The 26,606-nt window shown below is 40.7% G+C and overlaps 1 protein-coding gene across 4 annotated transcripts in view; it reads left to right on the forward strand.

The window, feature by feature from the left end:
- ptprub (protein tyrosine phosphatase receptor type Ub) overlaps positions 1-26,606 on the forward strand; it is a 216,417-nt gene that overhangs the window by 47,750 nt on the left and 142,061 nt on the right. For all 4 annotated transcript variants that reach the window (XM_015348716.2, XM_006631389.3, XM_015348717.2 and 1 more), the window contains exon 2: positions 20,592-20,720. In XM_015348716.2, coding sequence (XP_015204202.1) covers positions 20,592-20,720 — 129 coding nt within the window. The remainder of the gene's footprint in view (positions 1-20,591; positions 20,721-26,606) is intronic.

Consider the following 26,606-nt stretch of genomic DNA (forward strand, 5'->3'; position numbering starts at 1 on the left):
AGAAGAGCATACCATTGATCTGTGCAGAGAGTGCACTAGATTGCCTCAGTGAATGTGTTTTGCTGCAATCACTATCGGTATGCCTGTCTGTATATTCATTTGTTCCAGCATCACATTCATTTTTCTTGGCTCTAAAACACCCATGTCTAAGAGCAGGCAATACATCACTGGGACCTCATTTTTTATTTCTCTAACTAAAGCTACAGCTTCTCTGTACAGGTACAATTTTTTTAAACCAACAGAATCGGTCTCCCTGCATTATAATATGTAGAATTAAAAGCAAACATAGACAGCAGTGATTTATAAATTCAATATTCTTTTATGTTTTATTCTGACAACCTTGATTTTTTATTAGAATACAGGATTTAAAAAAAATATAGCTGCTGTTTTGCTATTACGCACTTAGTTTTGATCTTTCCACGCGTTCTGAGTGGATGTAGTCAATTAATTAGGCTCCAGAGAATACCTGTAAAGTGTGCATGAAGGTGAACAGATCTTGCACTTGATCTAATAAGCCTTCTGTTGCAAGTGATGGCCTATTCCTGTAGGTATTCATAAAATTTCATGCATCTACAAGGATAGGAGTAAATGCTCTAGCAGCACTGCAATGTGAGTCAATTCAGGTTTTGGAAGCAATAGGATGTTGTTTACTAACTTGCAGTAATTATTTTGCTTAATGAGTACCACATGCATACCTATTTATAAAAAGTGTAATTGATACAAATGGAGCAGGAGCCTTTTTTCTTTCCCTGCAAATGTCCGATTTTGCCCTAAATTTTATTGTTTCAGTCGGTTTTAAAAACAATCTGTTGATTGGATTTGTGTTAGATTAAATTATCAGTACTGCAAAAAACAACAGTAATCGGTATAACAGCATCTGTTCTTGAGCTATTTATGCTATTAACAGATTCATTAAAAATATAGATTGTTGTATTTAACAGCTACAAATTTAAATTTTGTAGATGCCCAGAGGAAATGCTGAAACTAAATTTTATGAATTGTATGCTAGCAATCAATTTAGGATTTGTCTTGTTTTTTTCACACAAAATAACTTGTATTAATTGATTTATATGTATCTGATGTTGGCAGAGCATTGTTTGTCTTTCTGGGAATATGGGAGAATAATAACGAACAAATGATAAATACAAATGGTTAAGACCATTAGAGATTCCACAATTGATCTGCTAGAAAAATGACCAAATGTGGTTCTTCTCTAAGGATATTTTTTCAGATCCTACACCTCTTTGTCCCTGATTGTGTTTAGCATAGAATTCAAATGAGCTTTAAGATTATTTTCTTACTGTGTTCTCAGCCTTACAGTTTGTTCCTTTTGTAGGAAACAGTGAGCAGAGCAGTGTGCAGACTCAGACAACATCATGCATATCTTGGTCAATCTGTCAATCTCTAAGTGAAAATGAGACTCTAGAATCAGGCATAAAAAACAGTGGCGTGGAACAAAGAGCAGAATGAAAGCTTTCAGGAGTCAAGCTCAAGGGTGTAAAACATTCTTTCCCTTAATGAGAAATAAAGCCAATGAATGTAAAAGCTACTCTTCCCGCTGACAGCCTGTAAAACTGTCCATTACTATGCATCACTGCTCTGTTGGAATTACAGTGCCAGTTGAGGAGCCCCCCCAGTGAGGTAGCAGGCATGATACCTCCTATCATCAAAGATCACCATCATTTATATGGTGTGCAACATATCCCAAAACGCTCTAATGCAATTCTCCGCGTGGGAAGTTTCCTGTGGATAGTCATGCATTCTGATGGTTTTGGCTGACAATACTGGCACATGGTTTGTAGGGAGAAAAAATATTGATTTTGAGGTGGGCAGTAAGTTTTCATCTTACTCACTCAACTCGTTGCATGTCGGTGACTGTTCCTGCTCAGTCCTGAAGCCAGGTGTGTGTGGATCAAACACTCCGAGCTCAGCAGCTCCACAACATGAGATGAGACAGGTAAACAATGAAGGACTGATGGTACTGATTTGCCTGGTATGTTATTGCATGTTTGGATTGCATTTCTGCGGGATGGAGAGGAAAGAAGTCCCTAGCCACATGGGAGTCTTGATTTTGTGAAAATGAAATAAGCGATGATCAGCAAGTTTCCTCTCTGAGGGGATTTCAGTCTAGTTATCTAAGTGACAGGACAAGAGGGTGTATTGTAAGAGGGTGTATCTGCAACATGACATGAGTTATCATTGTACAAATTGTGCTAATATTCTAATGATTCAGACTTCTAAATCAATTAACAAAAGCAAACACAATTTGTGGTTAATTATTGCTATTATACAAGTTGTTCACACTTGCTTACATCTATAACTCCAGTTAATGTTTCTATTATTCGTGCCATTCATCATAATTACTGTATTTGTAGGTATTTACCTCAGGTTGTAATGAAGCTGCCAGGTGAAGTGCACTGCAGAGAAGGTGGAGAGAGAGGGGGTTTCTGAGAATGAGAGCATATTGACAACAAGGAGTTTTGCCTTGTCAGGGAGTAAGTGTTGCCTTTACCCCTGTACAGCAGGCAGGCCTGTTGAAAGACATCAATGATTCATAGCCAGTTGAGGTGATGGGTGTTTTCAAAACATAGACCAAGCTATGGTTAATGTGATAATGTACAACTTTTTTGAGAATATGTTTTGTTGATGACCCCTTACACTGTCTTGGCTGAAATTCTGAGCCACATGCTGATAGTGTTTGTTGGATCCTGCCAGTGTGGAGGTTCAGGAGGAGTTGTATTAGGGTATGCCGCCACACACTCTTTGCATTAGTCTTGGGGATGTCCCTGTAAAAGTGAGACGTATGGCCATGCTGATCACACACCTGCTCTTACTGGTCCCTGTTCTTTGCTGGCATCTGTGCAGCATTTACTAATTGACCTTGAACTGCATCATAGGCACAGCACCAGCTTGCCTGTCCATTCACAATGCCTGCCACAGGAGCCAGCTTCAGTTTCTCAATTACTTTTATCTCCCCTTACACCTTGTCACCAGGACCAAGTAAATGTCTACACATTGGTGTCGGTATGAAAGCTTTAGTAAGCTGTTTCTTGAAGGGTCTAGTGACTCAGCCTTTTCAACACAGCTTTGTTTTTCACCCACCCTCTTGCAAAGGAAAAAAGGAGTCCCACCTACCTTCTGACATTTAAATACACATAAATGGCAGAATTATCCCTGCAAGAAAGTGAAACCAGAGTCCATAAAAACAGTCGGATTCAAAAGATACATAACTGCTACAAATTGACCAAGCTATAATGTAGAAAATGAGTTTTCAGATACCAATATCCTTTTGTATGTGGTACACTGAATTTATATGGAACAGACAGGACATTTAATTAAATTGCTTGGGGAATTTTAACATTTATCAACAGAGTTGATCGGTACTGGGTCTACTGTGTAAGTCACAGGCTAGCAGCCTCTTTGACCACTGTTGGAAGCCATACAAACTGTACATCTGTGACTCATGCTTTGCATTAGGATGCAGATGCTGTCTTGTAGGATTCTGTCCTATTCTTCTGGTGGAATAGGAGTCCCTGGACAAGCATATGCATTTTCATGGGTCTCTTATATCAACACTTTAGAGTCTAATCTCTAAGATTCCAAGCTCTAGACTTAAGAAACTGAGCTGTAGACATTACCCTTCCTCATTCTACAAATACACATGAACATATGGATGCTGACATGTCAGGGTGAGCCCACAGGAAGGGCAGTAAATGAAATCTCCGAGCTCAGTGTAATGTTATCCAGTCAGGTTGCCAGCAATCCCTTCCGAGTTCTGTAACGACTAAACACTCCTGGCCTGACAACCATACTCGTATTTCCTTATTGATTGGTCTGCTATAGAAAACTGTTTCATTCTCCACCCTTATGATACACACTTGCTAATTTCTGATGCTAATGGTCTATGAAGAACCATGATTCATTGCGAAAGAGGACTTGGCTCTGCTGAAGGTGAGTCTGCCTTAGGCGTTTATCCAAAATACTGTTGTCACAACAATGCTGTTCACTTGACAAGCAGGGTGTGTTGGTTTGTGCTGTATCATGGTCATTGGTGAATGACCAGTTAATTAGAATGATTACACAAAATGTAATCAATTGTCAATGTCCATATGCTTTATATTTCTAAAGCATCTATATAAACAGAGTGATAATTTTCTTTTGATGCTGGGTATAGCAACACCCTACACAAGACTCTCTTTTTTGTTCAAATTTAACGAAGGACTAAAGGTGATGAAGAGGATTAAAATAGCTCAATAGAACTGCAGTCAAACTGCAAAAGGAAGAATCAGCATCAAAAGCAGAAACACTATTTCTGTCCAGTTAGGTTAGATTCCACTCTAAATAAACTTGTCAGTGTAAGCCTTCAGAGGTTTGAAGATTTTCCTTGCAACAGTGTTTGGACACTGGGAAGGGCTTGTCTGATTTTCTGTTTCAGCAGACTAGCGAACACAGCAAAAGCTCTCTTCCCATTTCCCTAGTCATACTGTCATCCTTGCATACATCAGCTCTCTGTCTTGCCATGACATCCAGTGCAGATGAAAGATGTGTATTCACTTAGAAAGATGTTAAAGAAATAGCCGTCAGGAGTGAACACCAGTGTAAACAGTTCACATTCAATCTGTTTTTTTCCTCATTGTTTTCGGGCAAGGAAAATGCATCTATCTCTGCCAGTTCATCTCAAGACCTACAACACTGCTGGATGTCAGGACATGACTGATTTGATTTTGATATTGCTTCAGATTTCCAAGACCAATATGCTATTCCTTTTTATCACCCCCCTGTCATGGTGGAACTATATTCATTATCCTGATTATCTCCTTTAAAGATCTCCTGTTTATAACATAATGTCTTTTTTATTGTGAATAAATGTTTGCTTAAGTTACTCAGTGTCAATTCTTAAGCTTACTGAAACCGTTCTGAGAGAGTCCTTTCTTTGTGGCTCTTTTTGCCTTTCATTAGAGTTAAGTTTAGTGCTTTGCTCTGTATGAGATACTTCATCTCATTGATTTGTTTCTTCTTAACCATCATATATATATTTTTAAAAAGAATGCTCCCTGTTAAAAAAAATCATCTGCACTCGGTGCCAGTGCCGCAATCTTGTGGTAAAGGGGTGCCCCCACAGCAGCTGGGCTCTGGTCTGGACGTGGAAATTGGTTTCCTTACCAATTCGAGTTTAGGCACGTTATTTGGCTCCCTCTGAGAACTCCTGAGCACATCCTGCTTGTCGGCCAGTTTCGATCAGAAATGGCAACTAGTGAGGCCACCATGTGCTCTGCGTGATGAATTTTACTGGATAAGCCATGCAGATGCTCTTTCATTTTCCTGTTGTGATGTTTTCTAGTTTGTGACTCTTTGAAATGCATGTTCTGGGAGCGTGGGGGAATGTTATCTTCCTGCCTTAATGTCTGATAGAGACACTGCTCTGTTTGGGGCTGATGCAAAGGGACAGTGTGTACTGGTGTCTCTGTTCTCTCTACTTCAGACTGCTTGTTGTATGTCTAGTCATTTCTCTACCAATGCAGGTTATGTAAATAGATATTTATGTATGAATTCTGCCTGCTGGTTTCCATCTATGTGTCTGTCCATCTCTGTCTGCGTCTATTCTCTTCCATCTGCCTATTTACAGCTCGTCAACATGCATCAACTGACACAGCTGCTGTTTGTATATCCATCTAGCTGCGTGTCTGCTGTATGGGTGAAAGTGTGTGCGATTTTGTGTGGGTGTTTGCAGTTTTCTGTTGCCCTGCCCTCCCTGCTTTTCTTTCTAATCTTCACCTCCAGATCATCTCAGATGCTGTAAGGGAGAAAAAAAAAGTGGCTTTTTCGGGTTAGGTAGTTGCCTTGCTACTTTTGAAAGGCGATTCCAGTGTGGAGAATTGCTGACAGGCTCGGGGGGCCTGTTTTTTTTTTGGGTTAGAGAGAAATTGCGGAAGTGTGAACACGAATGTAGAAGGATCAACATTTTTTTTGATCATATTGCCATATTGGCTAGCAAGTTTTTTAATCACACCCGCGGGTGTATCTCTGGAAAGCGAAATGCAAGACAAACTGGATAAGGTAAATCGTCTGTTTTAATAGGTCTTTATTAATGCCCAGCAGCATATGCTTGTCAAAATCAAACTAAATGCTTCAAGTAACATTACTCTCTATTTCATCTACAAAATAACATGGAACGGAAAACATGGAAAGTGTTTGTGGAAACAAGAAAACAATGGTCTTTTCCCTACAACTTTTAAATCTATTATCTTCTTACATCTAAAATGATTACATCCTTTACCATTGTGAGTTGACCTACTGTACCAGTGGCTCCAGGCAACTACCTCGACTTTCATGTTCACCTGTCAAGAAAGAACGCCGGTACAGGGACATTTGTAGACAGTAGTTTAGTATACAACAGGATGTGTTACAAGAAGGAAATAGGCAGAGTTCCGTACAATCTTTAGCCTTCTGATGTATGCGTACTGTTACTCCTAAGCTTATTGCTTTCTTCAAGAAACAGTCTGTTTATGGAGATCATTTCTTTTTGCACTGTATATTTGCCCGTGACAGTCTCAGAGGCTGGAAGGAGCATGCAGTAGGCAAAGCCCAGAAAGTAGTAAGGATGACAGCTGGGGGCTGTAATGACACACTGATTCCCCGCTGCCCAGATGGGGAGGCGTGGGGGCACTGCTGAGCAGGGTGGTGTTGAAACAGCGCAGCACTGGAACGCCGTGCTGAGATGGTGTCGCTGGGAATGAAACACGACAGGATGAGTCACGCTGATCTTATTACTGTCCAGCAGGGTTTGCGAGTATGTGTCTGTGCAGTGGTGTGAAAAAAAATGCATCATATTCATATGTGTTTCGCTGGCTACTTTTATTGACTACAAGAACAACAAATTGACAGCTGGGAGACCCTCTGGAAGATGAGATGATGAGACAGGTCCAGAGTTCTTGCGGTGCTGATGCCTTTACATCATATTGTCCTTTTGCAGCTTCAGCTTACAGAACAGTGTTGGTAGTATTAAAAGTAGGAAAGCAATTTCCTAGCTGAACCAGTTGGCCTTCCAACTGTCCAATTCCTGTCTCTCCTTCAACAGAAGAGGGCAGCAGTTATACCTAAAATAATACTACCTGTTTATCAACATTGCAGAACCTTTGATTTTTGGCAAAGGTTTTTTTTTTAAAGTGGCATGTCATTCTGCTAATGAAGAGATATATCTGAGCCAGTTCATTCGAGTGACACCTCCATTTTCATTTCAACTCCACTACAAACCTAGGTCGTATGGCACACTCAGAATCCAGCAAAGGTTGGGCTAACACCGGCTGACATTCGGTTTCATGGACTGAGCTCCAAGTATTAACCAGTGAAAGGAAATCTTTTTAAAAACTAATTTTCACTTCACAATCAAGTTGGAATAGCCTGACTGATAAATTATTTAACAGAAGCACCAAAATACCACCAACTTCCATTCATTTTTAATGTCTCTTGGAAGGATCAGTGCAATATATAATTAGGGCTTCTTGTTGTCTTTAAAATTTACCACACCTTCCTAATACCAGACATTCAATTTCTGTATGGGCAGATGACTATTATGCGATAATCCAAACAGGTTTATTATCTTAAGAGCAGACTGACAAGCCTTCCTTCTTAGTAAATGCATGGCTTTATATATTGTTTACCTACTGTGACCATGCCATGGTAGACTGCTGTTAGTGACAGGGAGCTATTGTCCTCTGATGAGGCCAGGTGAGTGTCATCTGGTTCATCTCCATGAGCAACAACAACTTAATTCACTTAAATCAGAGCTCTAGCCGCTGACACTCGGAGCGCTGAGCCAACACAGAACTAACACAATTATCCAGGTTTCACTCCTCACCTCTAACATGATGACATCAACTATTAAAGCTCCAGACCCATGTAACAGTGTTAGGAAACAGCCATCTTTCCCATGCTGCTTGTTTATTAAACTGTCTCATAAGCTGGAAAATAAATTATCACTTAATTATTGGTGACGCCCTTTCTGGCAAGTGGCAGCAAGTAACAGCTCCTCTCCTTGTAATTTGCAAATAAGCGTAAGGCCTTAGCCTGAGGGTCAGGAAATGAAGAGCTTTACATTGATCAGTCTATGAGGGTATGTTACATGTACACAGCATGTTCCCTTTCACTGGTAGTACAGCTAAGTAAACAGTATATGCACAGTAAACCCAGTTCTCTATGAGGTAATATGGAATTGGCACTGAGGACGGACCAACCGTGGTGTAATAATCTTCTGAGCCCTAGTGTGGTCCAAACCTAAGAGTCTTTCCACTTTCCCTATTGGTCTTTGCCTTATGGTGCTCAACTGTTAGCTGACATGTCTCCATGCAACAAAGACCTCCTGCCTTCATTCTTTAGAGAGTGAGCTAACTGGTCACAGGTAAACCTTTTCTTCAGCTGTTTTTTTTTAGCTGAGCTGCTGGGTAGGCACTGGATGTTATCACTAGCCCACTTCTGTGTCAGGAAAAAAAACTGACCTAATCAAGGTTCTTTCTCTCTCTAGAGGTCTATTTTCATTACAGGATAAGATATCCCCTACTCTTGTGTGATAAACCTATATATAGGGAACCCTAATGAATATCAGCTGTGGTTGATTCCCTGTTTTCTCTCTCTGGAGACATTCCAAGATCCAACTGTTCTACTACAGATGGCCAAAAATAGATATTTCTTTAAGATGCAAGGATACAACACATAAGCATAGAAAAAACAAAATTTGTCTTTAATGGCTTAAATACTGTACACTTCCTGAACAAAGTAGAAGAAAGCCCTACAGACTAACATGCTGGACTTCCAGTAGGAAGAACAGCTTGAACAAGATGTGGTGGGTGTTCTACAAGGCTTTGATATATATGCAGCCTAATTCCATCCCATTCATCCACTAAGACTGTGTTCTGCTGAGGCTGTGATCAGGGGTTTGGACCACGGGAAAATTTCGCTTGTCTGGAGGTTCCTAATATACAGCATAGGCCCTTGAGAGTACAGATACAGTTATAAAAAGGAGAGTATTCTATATAGTATGTTGTCTTTAGGTTGTGCTTTGGGGTGGGAGGAGGGCATTATGAAAAGATTCAATTTCAAAAACCTAAGAAAAGAGCTGAATCACAGCTGCAGATTGCAACTTTATCTGTCTGTGCAGGAGCTGTCAGAGGCCATCAATACTGCCCAGCTGGTTGGTTACTTTTGTTACCGGGCTCAAGAGTTCAGTACACTAAATAGCAACTGGCAGATAGCAATATCACGTCTCACACCAAGACGTATATCTTAAAATACCTCTGGATTCTCAGCATAATGCATGAACCTCAGACACTGGCCCCATCTTTTTTTTCCGGTGCTGTAAAAAGTTGTGTTTAAAAATATAAAAACAAGTTGAATTAGAAATTGTATAGATGCAAAAGAAAAAAGAATTGGACATAAGGTCAAAGTATTCAGACAACCATATCTCGCAATCAAGGACGAGTGATTGTCCAGCAGGAAGTATGTACAGCAGTTATTTTCAGATTCGCTGCACTCCAACTGGAATTACACCCTATGTAGCAATTCTAAGCAGAAATTAAGAAATGCTGTATAGCAAAACAAACTTATAAAAGAAAAGAGGTTCATTGAACACAAAAGCTGACCCTTTCAGAAAAACGCATGCACAATGTCAGACGCTGCAACACAATTCATCATCGGGCTGCATCAGTCCATCTTCATGAAATGCAATGAAATCAATTAGAAACAAACTCTTCTCGACATTCTGATCATCCTTTTACTTGCATGAAGGCTGGAATGCTGCCAGTTCTGGGTAGGTTGAACGCAGATCCTAAGGGCAGATTGGCCAAGGATGTTTTGACAAATTACTTGTCAGTTATCCTGCGTTTAAACTATAGCTCTTAATCCATAACCTGGTTTTGTTTTATACAATCTGCAGATGCTTGAGTATGTCTGTATACACTAAGCCATAACGCTTTTCAGCACAAAATGTTTTATTTTCAGTGTGCCCATATTTTTTAATTCTCTGTATGTAATCAATCACTTAATAGTTTTTTGGCAATTTAAAAGATGATTCAAGATATTACATTTTTGGATAGAGTTTGCAATAAATCATATTCATGTTACAAAGATAGATGTGATGTCAGGGATGAAATAATCTCTGTACACGTCATGTCAAAACCAGTTTTGCCTGGTGCAGTTTTGTGCGCGCTCTTTGAAGTACTGGAAGTCTTTAATTTGGCAAATTAAAGATGGTCCCATAGCCCCGGGTACTGGTCACACTCCATCTGCCTTTTAACAAACGAGAGCACAAAGGCAGGCAATTTTAGCCTGATACTCTCCTGTCCATCAGGAATGAGTTTCCAGAGTTTTATGAGCATGACGCTTGAATAACTACCTCTGCAAACTTGACTGAAGTGAGCTGCCGCCTCTCCTCTGTAGGTTTTATTGAAGCCCTGTGGGAGGAAGCTATAAAGGCAGTTTTGAAAGTAATTTCTGATGAGTTAAAAAGAAGCTGTTTGATTTTTTTTTTAAGTGTGCCACTTTGTTCTGTTTCCTTACCAGGGGGTGATGTCTGTGGAAAACAGGCTTTATATCCGATCAGGGCCAGGTCAGCTGATGTAAAGGAGCAACTGTGTCAGCATGCTTTCAAAAGAGTTATTCTTTAATTCACTGGACAATTCAGGCTCCTAGAACAGTCAGCTCCAAAAAGCTTTGATAGGGAGACATTGTACAGTCGAAAGTCTTTGGATGCTTTGTTAGGCCTGTCTACTCCTTTTTCCTATATTGGGTCTGTTTGCCTGTATCGCTCTATTTCTGAGTGTGTCTACACATACACTACTGTGCAGAAGTCTAGTACCTCTTTATGTATGAATGATGAATGTGGCTCTGGAGTCACTTGGTTTGACTCCAGAGACCACGATGAATTCCAATATTCCAAAACACTGGGCTTCCAGCTGAGAGAGAATCAATGTTATCCCGATCCAAGTTGATGATTACACCTTTTTTCATAGGCTCAGAGCCATGTAACCATGTAGCCATATGTAGTGAGCATAAATGACGTACTCACAGCCTCTGCTACTGTCTTCTGTCGGGACACGTTTGACCATTAGTACTACAGTTTGGGTGAAGCGAAACCAAACTTATTTCCAATTTTGCAATCTTTAATTTACATGATCAGAACCTTTACAAACTGTCACATCACTACACAGCTACTACGATCTGTGGTTCTACCTCACAGAATCCATCACATTAACCAAAATTTAAAAAATTACAATTTTAGTATAGACATAGAATTGTTTCTGCCTAATGATATACTGAGTGAATATATGGAAAATAGAACCGTATGAGCTGTCTATTAGACCTTTACACAGCATTGTCTGTGTGCAAATGTAAACTGTTTCCATGGGTATAATAATACATGTTATGCACTGTGTACTTATTTGCCTGTCTTATTTACCTGTATAACTGAGAGATATTATGCAGATACCACATGGTCAGTTTCTTATGGCTCATCAATTTTGTTGGCTTTGGCATCACCTTAAATGAGGGACATTGTTGAGTTTGATCATGAGATATGACATGTGATCCCTGCTGCCCTCTGAAACCACCGAGTCTGAACAGCCACAGATAGTCTCTCCAGGGCTAAGGAATGGCAAACTGTACTTGGAAAAGCAGGTGCCACAGTTGCACAGGCAGTCCTGTTGGCATCTGTCTGTAAGGTATTCATAACCCGTGCATCTGCCACTTGGTATTCTGTGTGTCTCTCTGCCCCAGTTGCATAAAATTAGCAAAAGATAACTTCCAGCTATTCACGGAGGTTGTCTTACCCAAATTGCAATAAGGGAAGGTGTCCCAAACAAAACCACAACACACATGTTTTAAGACAGTGGAAAGGAAAGGCACTTGTGCATAAAACCTGTAAAATCAACCCAACAGATCAACAGCAAAAAAAAGGATGTAATGTTGTTACTCTACTAGCTGAAAAGTCTTTGATCAATAAAGCAACCCAAAATAAACTTAAGCTCACCTCTGACAGAGCTCTTAACTTGAGTTATTTTTAGGAAATGTTATTTATTTTGAGTTGAGTTCTACAAACGTTAAGTAAAGGTAGAGAGTCAACAACAATGAAAAATATAATTAATGATAATAATTTCTTACACTTATATAGCGCTTTTCTGGACACTCCACTCAAAGCGCTTTACAGGTCATGGGGACTCCCCTCCACCACCACCAGTGTGCAGCCCCACCTGGATGATGCGACGGCAGCCATAGTGTGCCAGAACGCTCCCCACACACCAGCTCTCAGTGGGGAGGAGAGCAGAGTAATGAAGCCAATTCATAGATGGGGATTATTAGGAGGCCATGATTGGTAAGGGCCAATGGAAAATTTGACCAGGACGCCAGGGTTACACGCCTACTCTTTTCGAGAAACGCCCTGAGATTTTTAATGACCACAGAGTGTCAGGACCTCGGTTTAATTGTCTCATTCAAAGGATGGTGCCTGTTTACAGTATAGTGTCCCCGTCACCATACTTGGGCATTAGGACCCACAAGGACCACAGGGTGAGCGCCCCCTGCTGGCTCCACTAACACCTCTTCCAGCAGCAACCTTAGTTTTTCCCAGGAGGTCTCCCATCCATGACCAGGGTCTCACCTGCTGAGCTTCAGTGGGTTGCCAGTTGTGAGTTGCAGAGTGATATGGCTACTGGCCGTAAAAATGTGCAGATTATTTTGTTCTTTTCCAGTATTTGTGCAGAACAGTGATAATGTGATTTTAAAACAAGCATCTGCTGAGGGAGCAGTGAAGTCATTCTGGAGAGACTGGGGTTTTCCAATTATTTTTACTGTACAACGTTTTTTATGTACAGCTAGGATCCTTTCCTAATCAGGTTCCCCATTTATATGTAGTGATGCCAAACGGTTCTAGCACAAAACTGATGAAATGCAGTTTTAAAAAAGTGTAGTGGTAATTTGAGATATACGAAAACAAAGGTGAAATAAAAAGCAAGTGATAGAACTGGAATAATTTAAAGCATCTCGCTTCAAGCTTAAAAAAAAACAAGATTTCTCCTACCAACAAATTCGAGGCTGAAATAATTAATGCCATTTTGAGTTTTCTTGTTTTTGGAGGCTGGGCGAGTTTTTCCTCCCCCCACTCCCCTGATCTTTGTCTTTAACTGAGCTCGTCTTACCCTTTGTAGTTTGAGAACTGTGCCCGAGCTTTATTGAAACAATTTCACACAACAGCTTCTTTCCTCTAGCAGTAATCACACCATCTCCTCTACTGAAGACCACTGTCTTACAGGCATCAACAAAATTAGAGCAAATTCCATTTTTCCCTTTCACTATTTTTATGGTCCCCCAAGTCTGAAGACACTGATGCTGAAAATTAAGATGTGGCTGTCCCCCATGGGCAGGTGGGAGAGAGAGAAGCACTGTGGTATGACTGAGCAGAAACCTGCTGCTCTCAGGTCTTGCAGTCTCTTGGCCAGGATCTTCACAATGACAGTGTAAAGCCCTCCATGTGGTAGGTGGTTTTGCAGCTGGGTCTTCAATTGTGTTCTCAATATACTTCTTTGAACCCCAAAATCGAACATCTACAACAAGTGCCAAATCATTTGAGCCTCCTTCCAAGCTCCTGACTGGGGTTATGTCACTGTAACATGCTCATATACAGAATCAGCCACACTTTCCACTACCAAATTCAGTAACAATCTCAATGATCAATAGGCATCGATCTCATTGATCTGAGGTTTGTCACCAAAGTACAGTCAGAGCTGACAGTGCCTCTCTGAACCTCATGCATCATGGCCACAATATGCAGGGAGATTGAAAAGCCTTTTAAGGTCCCAAGTAGCACCATGACATACTCAATTTCTAAACTGCCTCTCTTATATACTACCAACCCACCTCCTAATCTCTTTCCATCCATCTATTTTCTAACTGCTTTATCCAGTACAGAGCTGTACAGGAGCCTGAGCCTATCTGGGGAAGCAACAGCCTCAAGGCAGGATAACCCTGGAACACACAGGCACAAACACGCACACACTCACGTCGGGGCCAATTTTCCCAGAAGCCAATAAACTTAAAAGTATGTTGTTGGACTGTGCAAGTACAAGTGAAGCACCCAAAGGAAACCCACAAGAACACAGGGAGAACACCCTCAGGAATTAAACCCAGGGCCCCAGTGCTGCTAACTGCTGCGTCACCATAAGATCCCTAATCTCTATCCAAAGTAACCATAATCACATGATGTAAGACAGTGCCTCCAGATTATTCACACCTCTAATGAAAAATGTATGGATTTACAGAAGGCATTTCTCAAATGGACTCTGAAGGATGTTAAGGGCCTAGGGCAGAACCCCATAGCACACTTATGGAGGCATGCAATGGCACGCAATAAATGAGGGAGAAGGTTAGTATTAAAATACTGTTTTAATAAGTTAATATGGATATGCTCTGTGAAATGCTGTTATGATTACAGTCTGACATTTTTAGTGTAGTTTTAAGCAAGACACATTATCTAATCTGTGACTCACTGTGTTGTGAGATGAGTAACTCCTTGTGCATTATGTGATGTTATTTTTCCTATTTCATTGGGGGTGTGAATAAATCTGGATGGCACTTGTTTCTAGAATTGAGAGCCACTTTCCCCCCTCTTATACACCCAGTTTGTAAATGCCAGTTATTATTCAGACCTGTAGTAGCAGCAGTTTTAATCAGCCATAATACAATCTGGCAGTGCTAGCAAGAAGCATGATGATGGGGTACTTTACAAGTGGAACAGGATCAGAACAGTGATGTTGGCACGATGCTCCAAGGCATCGTGTAATCGGAGCACGTATGTAATGTAGACGACAATAGTGATAATTTTATTAATGAATATGTTACAAGAAGCTCAAAGCAATGCCAGGCTCTAAGGAAAGTTGGCTTTAAATCATGGGGCCCTGACTCCATTCCCAAATGTCTGCAGGTGGTAATTGTTAGGTCTCTTTTTAAATCATCAAAAGCTTACCACCTGTGGAGGAGGAAGAGGGCGAAATTGGCCCAATACTGTCAGAACCCCTCTGGATCTAACAAATCGTAAGCTGTTGATCTCAAGAGAACTAAAAAAAGATTTGCTGCAGTACAGTGTTACTCTAGTACTGGGAATGAAGTAAGTGAGAGACAGGGTTAACAGATAGGGATGTTGTGAAGAGTTTTTAGTGTCAATGATAAAGGATAGAAGGTTTCAGATATCCAGTACCTGGCAGTGCATGAGTACCGAGAGGTATAGAGGTGTCTCTGCATGGGATTAGGTGGAGGTTCTAATAAAATGGCCAGGAAGAACATAAATAGGTTCTGCAGTATACAGCATATAAAACTCAAGAAACAAATCTATCAGTTTGGAAAGAACAGGAGAGAAACTATCAGTTCGTCACAGGCAGTGGATCTTTTGTATTTTTTTCCTTTGTAATCAAGATCGATTGAGTGTTAGAAGTTATTAATGGTGCCACGGGATTGTGAAATGATTTCATTGCACATTTTGTATTGATGGGCGAAGAGATAGCGAGAAACGGTTAGAGTTTTCCCTGCATAAATAAACTTGTCAAGGCTGATGCATGGGCCATGCAGTCTTAATGCAAATGCAGGTGGTGGAGCCGCAGGCCTGTGCCACTCGTGAGGGATGTGATGAGGCATTTCTGGATTAAAACGCCGTCTCACTGCCTTTCGATTTCATCAGAAGCTCAAAAAAGAAGAAAGGAAATCTCTGTCTTTATTTCTTCCTTGGGCTTAATTTTACAAACAAAATTTACCAAGCAGTGCACGTGAGTTTCTCACCTATCGATAACTGCCATGACTCTTTTTGCAGGGTTGAATTGTGCAAGGTTTTTTCTGTACCTGGGTAATCTCTTGGAATTGGAAGAACACTCTCCATTTCATCCAAGACCAAAGCCGCCTCTGGTTAGCTTGCCCACTCTCAATTTATATAGCCTGCATTTTCTTGTTCTTTCTTTGCTTCCTCCCTTTATTGCAATATGTGGTGTGAAAGATTCTCCATTTTTGTTTGCTGGATGTATTTAGCATGCACCCTGCGAAGTGACTATTTAGTGCGATTGCTGACTACACTTGTTTGAAGGAAAAGCAGGATAATATTGCCCTTAGCTATGTTGTCTAAAAGTGTACATTATGTGTAAGAATGATTTCATTCCTGTCACCATTTTCCATCCATTGACCTTTTCAAAAAGGTCTGAAATAATGATTTAATATAATAAATAAATATATAGGTCACAACATCTAACAAAACATTGATCATGATGTTTGGAACAGGTAAAAAACAATAACCTCAACAGGTGAGTTATTGGTCTTGGTGGCTTCAGGTTATTGTAAGTCCACTGAGGTTATTGTGAATGCTGCCTCTATATTTAGAGTGCTCCAGCCTAACTACCTTGATTACATTTTTGCTTAGGTTTCCCAGTTGCACATTAGAGTCTTAATGAAGCTTAATTGGTTCCTAATTATGCAATAATGTCACTGCTGCTTGCAGGGGGCTGCAGGGGGCTGGTCAATATGTCAGTCTCAGTCTAAGGATTTGGATGGAGTTTTTGAAGAAGATAATTTTTGGTGCAGTTTTTGGATCTGGAAATTGTCCTCACCTTTAGTGTGAGTGTTCCCTTTCACTCATGTTTAGTTTCTATGCTGCTGAGCCATTGTGAGGTAAACCAAATGATTTCCATTGCCTATGGGCAGACAACAGATAGGATCACGAAGTCCGTCTGACCCAGATCCGACCTGATAAAATCTCTAATGTACTTGTCACACAACACCAGATGAACCTGGTATAGGTTTAGAATTCAGTAATTATTGTGGACTGTTTGGAAACCCCATTGACTCTCCAGTGGGTGTCCTGAATCTGGAGCCTATTTTCAGTGAACCTCCTAAATTGCTCGGCTGGGCCTCTGGAGACCTAAGATGGAGGCATTTACCAAGTGCACTCAATGTGATGGCTGGCATTTAGTCACTTCTTTTCTTAACACAGATAAATCCTCTTTACATGCCTCAGGACCTGAAACTCTCCTTGAAATGGAACTAGAAGTGGCATTCCTGTGTTAAAACTTAACTCAGCTTGTTTAACATCCTATTAAAACAGGGCAGTCCTGCCAACCTCCAGCAGAAATATTCAAACTCTGAAAGGCACCCGCATGGTAACAAAACACTTAACGAACTCTGGGAAGGCATGCTGCGACTTAATGAGAGAAATCGCTGAATAGCAGATGGAGACATTTCTTTTGAAACCTATCAATTCTGGGAGGTCTTCAGAAGCTTGCGTTTCAAACCATTCCAATCCGTTTGTCCAGCTCGGGAAAGAAGGGCAGTTAAAACTTCATGTGAGCTTACAAACCTGGAAAGATCCAATCTGTTTCAAGGAACATAAAGAGGAAACTTGTTGCCAGCAGCATAGACTCCTCCGAACTAGGCAGTCCAAGAAGATGACAAAGTCTCAAAGACTAAATACACTTGATCGTATTAGGCCTGCATGAATGAAGGGATTTCCTAAAATTACAATTACAAAGTCACTCTATCACAAAAAATATTCTGGTAAGAAAAACAAGTACTTGCCTGACAAGCATGTTCCCCTGTCTTCTAATACTAGAATAAAACACTATAGTTGTCTAGTTCTAATGGAGTAGATATTAGTACCCAAGAAAGAATGCACAGTTATTTGTGCCTTCACTAAATCAGTGTCACAGTGTGGTTCCTGTAGAATGGGTATTGTAGTGTATGTTGATAACCACATTGAACCATTTTTAAACTCTAACAAAAAAGAGTGTAAGGGGAGTTTTATTTGCTTTAAATAACCACTGACATAGCCAAGGACACTAAGGCAAGCCCTTACAAAAAGCTCATGCTGACCTTTAGCCCTGTAATGGTATAGAAATGGGGAGATTTAAACAAATATAATTCTGTTTTTATAAGACATAGTTTCATGTAAAAAGATATCTATTCCACAAATGTTGACCATGACAGAAATATTTTCTCTTTGCAAAGCTCAACGAGCTTGTCTTGTTTGAAAGGGTGCCAGGTTTCAATTTAATATGAACCTCCAGGGGGCAGCAATGTCATCTGGAATAATTGCTATTATAGTAACCAATATCACACTAACCCATTAGTATGTGTGTGGTAATCAAGGAAGATGGAAAAAAAATAGAAACACCATTTATAAGTACTTAAATTGCATTGCCTCATGATAACACTTGCCAGTTTTGTTGATTGATTGCATAGGATTGCAATAGTACAAATTGGTGGTCAGTTAGCTATTTTTGTTTATGCAAGAAACCCCAAATCACCCTTCATTAATTGCATTGTCACTATAATGATACCTACCAAGTTTAGAATTAATTGGCCAATCAGTTTTTGTCCAAACTACATCCAGAAAGCAAGGTTTCCAAAAATGATTGCAACACCAGTAAGTGAGTGGTATGAGGTTCACTAAATGAACCACTTTCTTGCAATGCAGGACATGTGCTGCAGGACATGTACTTCAGAGGAAGGTGTCAAATATCATGCTCAGTTATCCTTTATTTTGTGAATTTGAATGTGTTTTGAGATGGGCCTCTTGATGTCATTTCATCTATGCAGTGAGCTGCAATTGTCAAGATCGCAAACCCCTCCTCTTAAGGGTGCTCCAGCTCTTCCTCGTTTGCCTCATTCCCCGCACCTGTTCCTTGTTCCTACCCATTTCAGTTCAACCTTAAAAGCCAGACGTTCCCTTCACTTGAGGCTCTTCGTTGGTTTCCATATTGTGTGAGCCTGGGACCTGGTTGTGCCTGGCTCCGTTATGTTTTTATGCCCCTTCCCCTTCCCCTTGCCGGTTCCTGTTTTTAATCTTTTGTCTTGGATGGATCACCTGGCCATGGACTTTTGCCTGTATTTTGGATTGTTTGCCTCGGCCACACCTTCCCTGTACACCAGTGCACCAAGGACATGCCCCCTGTCTTCATTCCCGTCTCCTGCATGACTTTTTTCCCCAGTGTTTCCTCACTACTTTGGATTGTGTCGTCCGCATAGGGTCCAGAAAGAACTGTTTCGTGACAGCAATAGAACTAGCTTATTGGCTAGGACCGTGTTTTGGTGTGGGAAGTGGTTGGAAACTTAAGAATGATCCAAATCTGAATGTGTCCCATTCTTTTATACGCTAGAGTTCTGCAAATGCAGGAGTGTTTTTTCTGTGGAACAACAGCTTAACACTCCTCTATCAAATTAAAGCAATGCACTTTGCTTCAAAATCTACGAATTGCTTTACAGATTGAGTAATTTGAAAACCTGGCTATAGTTCTAGGATGGGATGACACACTCTCTCCAGAAAACTGTGAAACTTCCTTCCACCTTTTGAAGCAAACCTGTGAGCCCCCTTCCCAGCTCAAAAAGTCCAGACATGCTAGGGGAAACCCCTCTAGGGAGTGAACCTGTGAAATATTCCCCTCACAGGAAGCGGGCTTGTGCTTACACTGTCTACATAGTACAGTATTAGTTTTGGGGTGGCATTGACTCCAACAGCCCCCACCCCCTTGTGTACACTGTTGATTAGAAGTGACATGAGAATGTGTCTTTAAGGTCGTCTCGAACCAGTTTGGGTCACCTTTGTCCTTATTTTTGTTCTCTTTTAATATTCATGTATTCAGTTCCTGAAACAAAAAGGTATTCTGTTCCATTCTGATTGCCCATGTTTTCTGCCCTCTAATTTTCACACCACTGGTCTAATGTGAGAGAGGGCAACAGATGCAAGGGGAATAGATGGAGCCCATTAAGTCGGACCTAAAGGCTATAAGAGCTACAGCGATTAAATGTAATTTTGGCAAATTAGCTTGTGGCTTGTGGGATTCGTCAAGTTGTGATGTATTGCAATAATAAAGCTATGCCGAGTGCCTCATCCTTTCAAAACTTTTATTTCTGCGTGTGTGTGTGTGTTATTGCAGTCCTGATTGGTGGATGGTGGATGGGTGTTATTAATTGATGTCTACAGAAACATGCCGTGCGAGAGATGGATGCTGCTTTTTGTCTGGAGTATCTCCCCAGACAGTTGTGGAAATGAGATCAGTGGGGTTATCATGGTGAAATACTGCTCTCTTCTTTCCAAGTGTAAATGAGCTGTGGATCCTGAAAGGGACAAACATTGGGGGGTCTTCGTATTTCATTTCAACCTGCCATATCAAGCTTACCCGACGGGCAGTAAAGCATAGCAATTTTTAGTAATGAGCAATAATAGCTGCTCTTGTAATAATAATAATAATAGCAGCATTTGGTGTGTATATTAATAAATATTGGTTATGAATGTTCCCTGGACTAGTTGTTTAGGTCAGCAATTCCACAATGATAAGACCTTACTTTGGATGTTTTATTTTCTGTAAGCTAAAACTTTGGCTCTAAGTATATAAGCAGAGAGTTCACAGTATTGCACTGCGGTATTGTGCCTCATGATAAGAGCTCAGTATTCCCAGCTGTGATTACTTTTGCAAAAGTGTTTGGAAAAAAATAAAATGAATTCTATAAGGGGATTAGGGTCATTTTGATGTCAGTTCTTCTTCGTAGCCAATAATTGACCTCGATCTTTCCCACAGGAGGCTGCACCTTCGATGAAGACTCAGACCCCAGCCTGTGTGAATACAGCCAGGGGGAGGAGGATGACTTTGACTGGCAGCTGATGAGAACCTACAGCAGTCCTCACTCAACCTCTGACCTCCTATATGGTAAGGCCTCATCACGTGTCAGTATAGAGTCTTCCACAGTGCCAGGTGATTCACATTGTGGACTCATCGATTGTAGTGAAGAAAGTAGATGCAGCAGGGGGGGGAGTTCTGGAGTGTGTTGTATGTAAGACTCAGGTCTGTGGATCTTCTGTAGATTTTCTGTGCTGGAAACAAATATTGCCCACTTATTATTCTGAGTCCATCCACATAGGTTTAACTACATGTCCTTTGCTAATGTGTGTCTGTTTAAGTATTATTGTTCACAAATTATTCTTGCTGCTTTAAAAGCATAATCAATGTATAACAAGGTGGGGATGTGTTGTGAATTGTAAGGACATCTTATGCAGAACTCTCCCCATGAGCTCAGATGCCATCAAAATTAATGGAATTTTGTTGGCTCAGACAGGCAGCGATTCATCAAGGATGTATGACCGCATGGAAATTATCCTTCAGACATCTAACGTACATAATTCATTCACTGTTATCAAATAGTTGTTACCACATTCCTGGGTTAACTTCACTGCGGGGATAATAAATATTGGAATGTAATTTATGGTTTTGGTGGGTTCTCAGGACAAGAAACCCTTAAGAACAGGAACCTGATCATCTCAGTGTGTGTCAGTTTTGTGCTGCACAAGGAAAGGGAGGGAAGGAGAATATAACGGTTCAGCTATAACAACACCTGCATGCACCCCAACCCTGCAGTGACTGGACTCCCCGATAATGGGAAGTCAGTCCCTGGGAGAGTTCTCACTTGCCAAAACTCTTATCAGCCCACTGGTGATCCCACCCACTCACACCTTCATAGAAACCCATGTGTGTGTACCTTTACAGAGACAAGACGGAATAGAACATAGACACATGAACAAGCAAGCAAGGACAACATGTACTGTACCTCACAATATGCAATGAACTATACACAGAGTCCTTGTTAGTCTTAAAGGCTTTGTATCCAGATGTTACCTAAGCCTGAAAGCTTATTAAGCTGAAAGGCAGCATTTCCATTATGATATAATGCATTTTCATATTGTGTTTTACACTTACGGGTTTAAATTGAATAATTTCATGGGCTTATCACAACAGTTTTAATGTACAGATGTTATATTTTGTTGGTTGTAATTAGCAGTTAGTATAGAGGGATCTCAGGGAGCACATTTTAATGACTCTAGACTAATTAATGGACAGAAACATTGTATTCTTTGAACACATAGGTGCATTAAAGAATCAACCATAAAATATTGCTGTGACATGGATATTCTTATCATTAGAAACATTTTGAAACATTTGCCAGCATGTTTAGAGAAGAACATAAGAAATGTAATAAAGATGCTGGGGCATTCAATATGTCACACCTACCTTGTTTTCTGAAGGCTGAAGTTTATTAAAACTGTCATTGTGAGATTCCATTGAATCTGACTGTCTTAGGAACTAATCATTTCCTTCATTAAGATATTTCCCAGATTTCTTGATATAGTGGCTTTCTCAATCATACCAAAGGCTTTTTTCAATACTTTTTATACTGCTGTATTTTTTTTTAGTAAGGCTTTTGTGGTAACTTTCACTTTCTTTTATCTCCACTCCTTAATTTATGTGAGGGTATGTGTGTAATTAAAAGTTCAAGTGTTCCTGTTCCAGACTTCAAAGGATATTTTAATTCAATAATTGCTTTGTTCTTAATGTAGTGTGCTCTCTATACTTTAGGAGAAGAACAAAATCCTTCCTGGAGATGGCACGTGGCAGACTGAGAATGCCAAAGCCTAAACAAATAATTGTTTGGGAGGCCAAATTAGGCAACTCTTTAAATGTTTAAATATGGGATAGGGGATCAACAGTAGTCTGTGTAAAAGGCTACCTTCCTTCTGTGCGTTTTCATTAGCAACCTAGACACAGGCTCTTTTAAGCTATGAAGCAAAGATGACTGAATCTCTGTGGTAATTAATAGTCTTTCCCCTGAGTTTAATTAAAAATTCAGAGACTTCTCAAAGGATATTTAAAGGAATTTAAAACCATCCAAAATAAAAAAAATAGAAACAAAAGTTTGTGTCAATCACAGCTTGGCGCAGACAGATGTAATCCTTTACAGAAAGATGGAGCAGATTGATGGCACCGGGAAGGTTTTTGTGACCTTTGCTATGTTATTTTCTTCTTCATGCTTTTCTCCCACATCTGCTTGTGTATTGGCTCCATATCTCATCTAGCATTTAACCAGTCCCCACCAGTGTAACTGAGCAGGGGCAGGATTACGCTCGTACAGATAAGGTTGCTGTTGTCACCAAATGTTACCTTCCAGGGCGAGAATGTGTGCAGCCCGAAGATATGTGAATGAATACGATAGCCGTGTTGGGGGAAAAATGGAGATTGTGGGTGAGGGGAAAGAACTATGATTTAATAGGATTTCTTCAGCAACCGGATTTAAATTCATTTTCTTGCTGTCCTCTTAGAAATCATTAGTAGCATGGCCCGCCTCTGAAAGCACAGATGCCTTAAGAAAAAGCTAGAAACACAGCTTAAAAAAATCCACAAGGCCTGTTCCTTTCAAGTTGAAAAAAAACAAGAGTTTCCCTAAAATACACTGGAAAAGCTTAGGAAACAAAGCATTGAGGTGCTCCCAAGCGGGTCTTGTTGTAGAAACCCCAGAGGGTGGAGATGGTTTGTTAAATCCCAGCTCTGTTTCCATGTTTGAGGATAGAATGCTCCCTCCCCCCCACTCTATGCGGTTTTTTGTAGATCCTCATGTTGCATAGATCATTTCACTTGTATTAAAGGCTTACTGACTACTTCTTATGTAGGTAACTTACCTTGCCTCGTCTGTGGTGTCTTGCTGCTGTTTCCTTATTGCTGTGAAATAAAAGTCTGGCCTGTACAGACGGGTTTAGGATGGAATGCTTCCAAAGTGAGGCGACAAGCTGTTTCTTAGCAGAACCTCCATTTTGTTTCATCCCACTTTAATGCATCTCCTGTTCTATGTGTGTGGTTCCCCTGTCTTTGTTTTCTTCTTTCACTGTTTTCTGCTGAAATGGCTTTTTGAAAAGACATTTCAAAGATAAATGAGAGGAACTGACAGAGTGAGGCACATAACTGGTTCAGTGGTTTAAGACGCATGGTCTCACTATAGCAAGGCTACCCAGGTCTAGAATTCCCTTCACTGCAAGGTTTGGCCATGACTGGTTCTTTATTACTGATTTTATAACATTGAGATGCATCGCAAGATGGAGAGAGCTGGTGGGAGCAGCTTGTGCTTTTCGAATGGGTTGGAATAGTTTGGCTGTCAACTTCTGACTGGCAACTACTGAATAAACCACCCAAACCCACAGAGTGTTAACAGCAGCACAATATGTGGTGGTTGCCTGGGAGAGAATGTGACAAATTGGGCTGTTCTGACCCTAACATGAATGGCGGTGACAGGCCTTCACTCTCTGGCTCTGTGTTAGGCAGTAGGCCCTCATGCAGTCAATGTTGACCTGCAGCTGTGCAGTTACAGGTGATGTGGCTGCTGTAGTTGCACAGGTAGGTGTTGGCACCCTCCACACACACACACATAACTCTTAACAGGTACTAAGGTAGAAATTGCTACTAAGGTAGAAATTGCATTCGGAGGACTAATATTTCTCTTTTTCAGTGAAGTGAATACATTCAGAACTCAAGCAAAGCAAATGTTTTCTGTTGCTTGTTTGAATTTAAAGCACAAAAAGAGTCACGTGAGCCCAGTAGACTTGGACTAGCTGCAGTGAAGATCATATCCCCAAGCAAATCTCCCCCACAGCTGGCCACCTGTGGAAGCAGTGGAGTGGCGATTCTAAATTTTGTTCATGTCACTAATGGCCTCATTATTGTATTGGCAGTGTAGTGTGTAGATGGTCACATTGTGACTATACCTGCGATGGAAACAGACCTTAGCTTCTGCCAGCTTTTTTCGGTGCACAAGAATTCTCAACAACAAAAATCCCTTGGGTGGGAAGGCAAAGGGGTCTGGATTCACCAGGTTTTTAACAGTGTCGGCCCCACCTGACCGGCTCATCTCAGCCTGAGACCCCCGAGGCCTCTTCTTTCATTTCCAGATGGATACAAAAGGGGGAGAGTGGGCTTGTTTAGTCTGTAGCTGGAGCTGCGTGTTGTTCTGGAAAGTTATTGTCTCCTTATCAGTCCAAGCCAGCTCTCCTCATTGGTTTATTAAAATATTTATATGCGACTTACCGCCGAGCGATGTATAATGCGCAGCCTTATCGGAGCAGAATCGACATTGATGTTCCCTGGAGCAGAGCCAGCTTCCTGTTGCCTGACTCTTATTTATACAGCCCTGAGCTCGTTGACTTCACTTCCTCCTCCTGGGCCAGGCTGAGCTGTGTGTCTTCTGTATGAGTGAGGAAAGATGACACCGTCGATGCCAGACATCTGCGCAACTGGATATTTGCTGTTGCTCGTCTGCCCTCTGAGTGGCGCTTTGGGACTTTTTGTTCTGTCTACCACCTTGTGTCCGTGCCCTCTGCAGGTCTCAAATTCTCTTCAGAAAATTCTTCTTCTTTGAATAATGGAAAAGGGTAGCATTGCTTTTTCTCATCATTTCTGTGTGTTAGTGTACCAGTAAATCATTTGGGCTTGTTGGAAATCATTTCAGCAGGCAAATTCACAAATTTATGGGACTTTGACAGAGTGGAGTACCATAGTACTACAGTATTAATGAGTGCAGTGCAGTGATGTCGACTGAAATAGATGGCTAGTTGATTGTAAAGTTTCTGTGCCAGAAATATTGTACTGAATGCTTTTTGAAGGGAGGGAACGATAATAATGAAATTTTAAACCACCTGTGCCAAGACCAGGGTTTACCGGAGTGGCTAGATAATGTGAACTTTATTTAATTCTCATTTCTTTTCTGCACTATGCAGAAGAGCGGTGGAGCTGTACAAAAGCGAACTGGAAAAGGAGAAAAATGGAATTAAAAAATCAATGAATCGCTGGTTTTAGTCATACATAATTAAAACAACATTCAATTTTGTTGATGAATGTTAAATAATCTTATTTAAAATTGCAAACATTTTTTTCTCATTTGGAATCCATGGAGAGTGTACCTGACAAAAAGAATTAAGCTGAAGACTTCTGTATTTCACCCTTTTTCTCTGGTGTGGTAAAATGGCTTTGACCTTCACTCAAAACTACAAATGTTTAAACCATCTTGCATTGAAAAGGTAGGGCAGTGTACAGACCTTTCTTCCACAACTGTATCTGCTTCTGTACTAAACCTACCGAGTCCTTGTTTTCTCAAGGGATCCTGTTCATTAGGTTTTCAGTGCCTGAGCATGTAGTCTGAGGTTCACACTAATTCCACCAGACTCTGCAGCAGACCAGGTAATCCTTAGGGGAACCTGAAAGGAGAAAAATGCAGTAGCTGCAGAACAGAGGGAACTGAACTGGGTTTGTGAGTTAGTCCTGCTGTCAGAAACTGCATTGAAATACTCGGGTGACCCTAAAAATTACATTTGTAGCATGGCCTTGATCAGGAAAAAAGGTTGAAACAGCCCCCGGTTTAACAGTGCTGCACTGTACAGCTTGCTTGTAATGCGTTCAGTGGTGCTAATTAATGCATGGTGTATAGGAACAGTTCGGCACCTGAACTGTAAAATGGTGCTATGGTTTATCATAAAAACACCCCTTGTGTATGATGTCTCTTTAAAAGTGATTGAGGGGGAAAGAGGGGCATTAGACCCTATGAACATGTAGAAATAGAGTATAGCTATACAGTACATGAAGGCTAGAGTCCCAAATCCTTGATCTAGACTGAGTTTTATTCAAATCATAATTATTTGCATTTATATAGTTCTTTTAATCCCAAAGTATCACAAAGCACTTAACACGAAGGAAAAAACTTGCTTCATCCACCACTGCAAGTAC

Source organism: Lepisosteus oculatus, chromosome 11 (assembly GCF_040954835.1).
Source record: "Lepisosteus oculatus isolate fLepOcu1 chromosome 11, fLepOcu1.hap2, whole genome shotgun sequence".
Classification (NCBI taxonomy): Eukaryota; Metazoa; Chordata; class Actinopteri; order Semionotiformes; family Lepisosteidae; genus Lepisosteus; species Lepisosteus oculatus.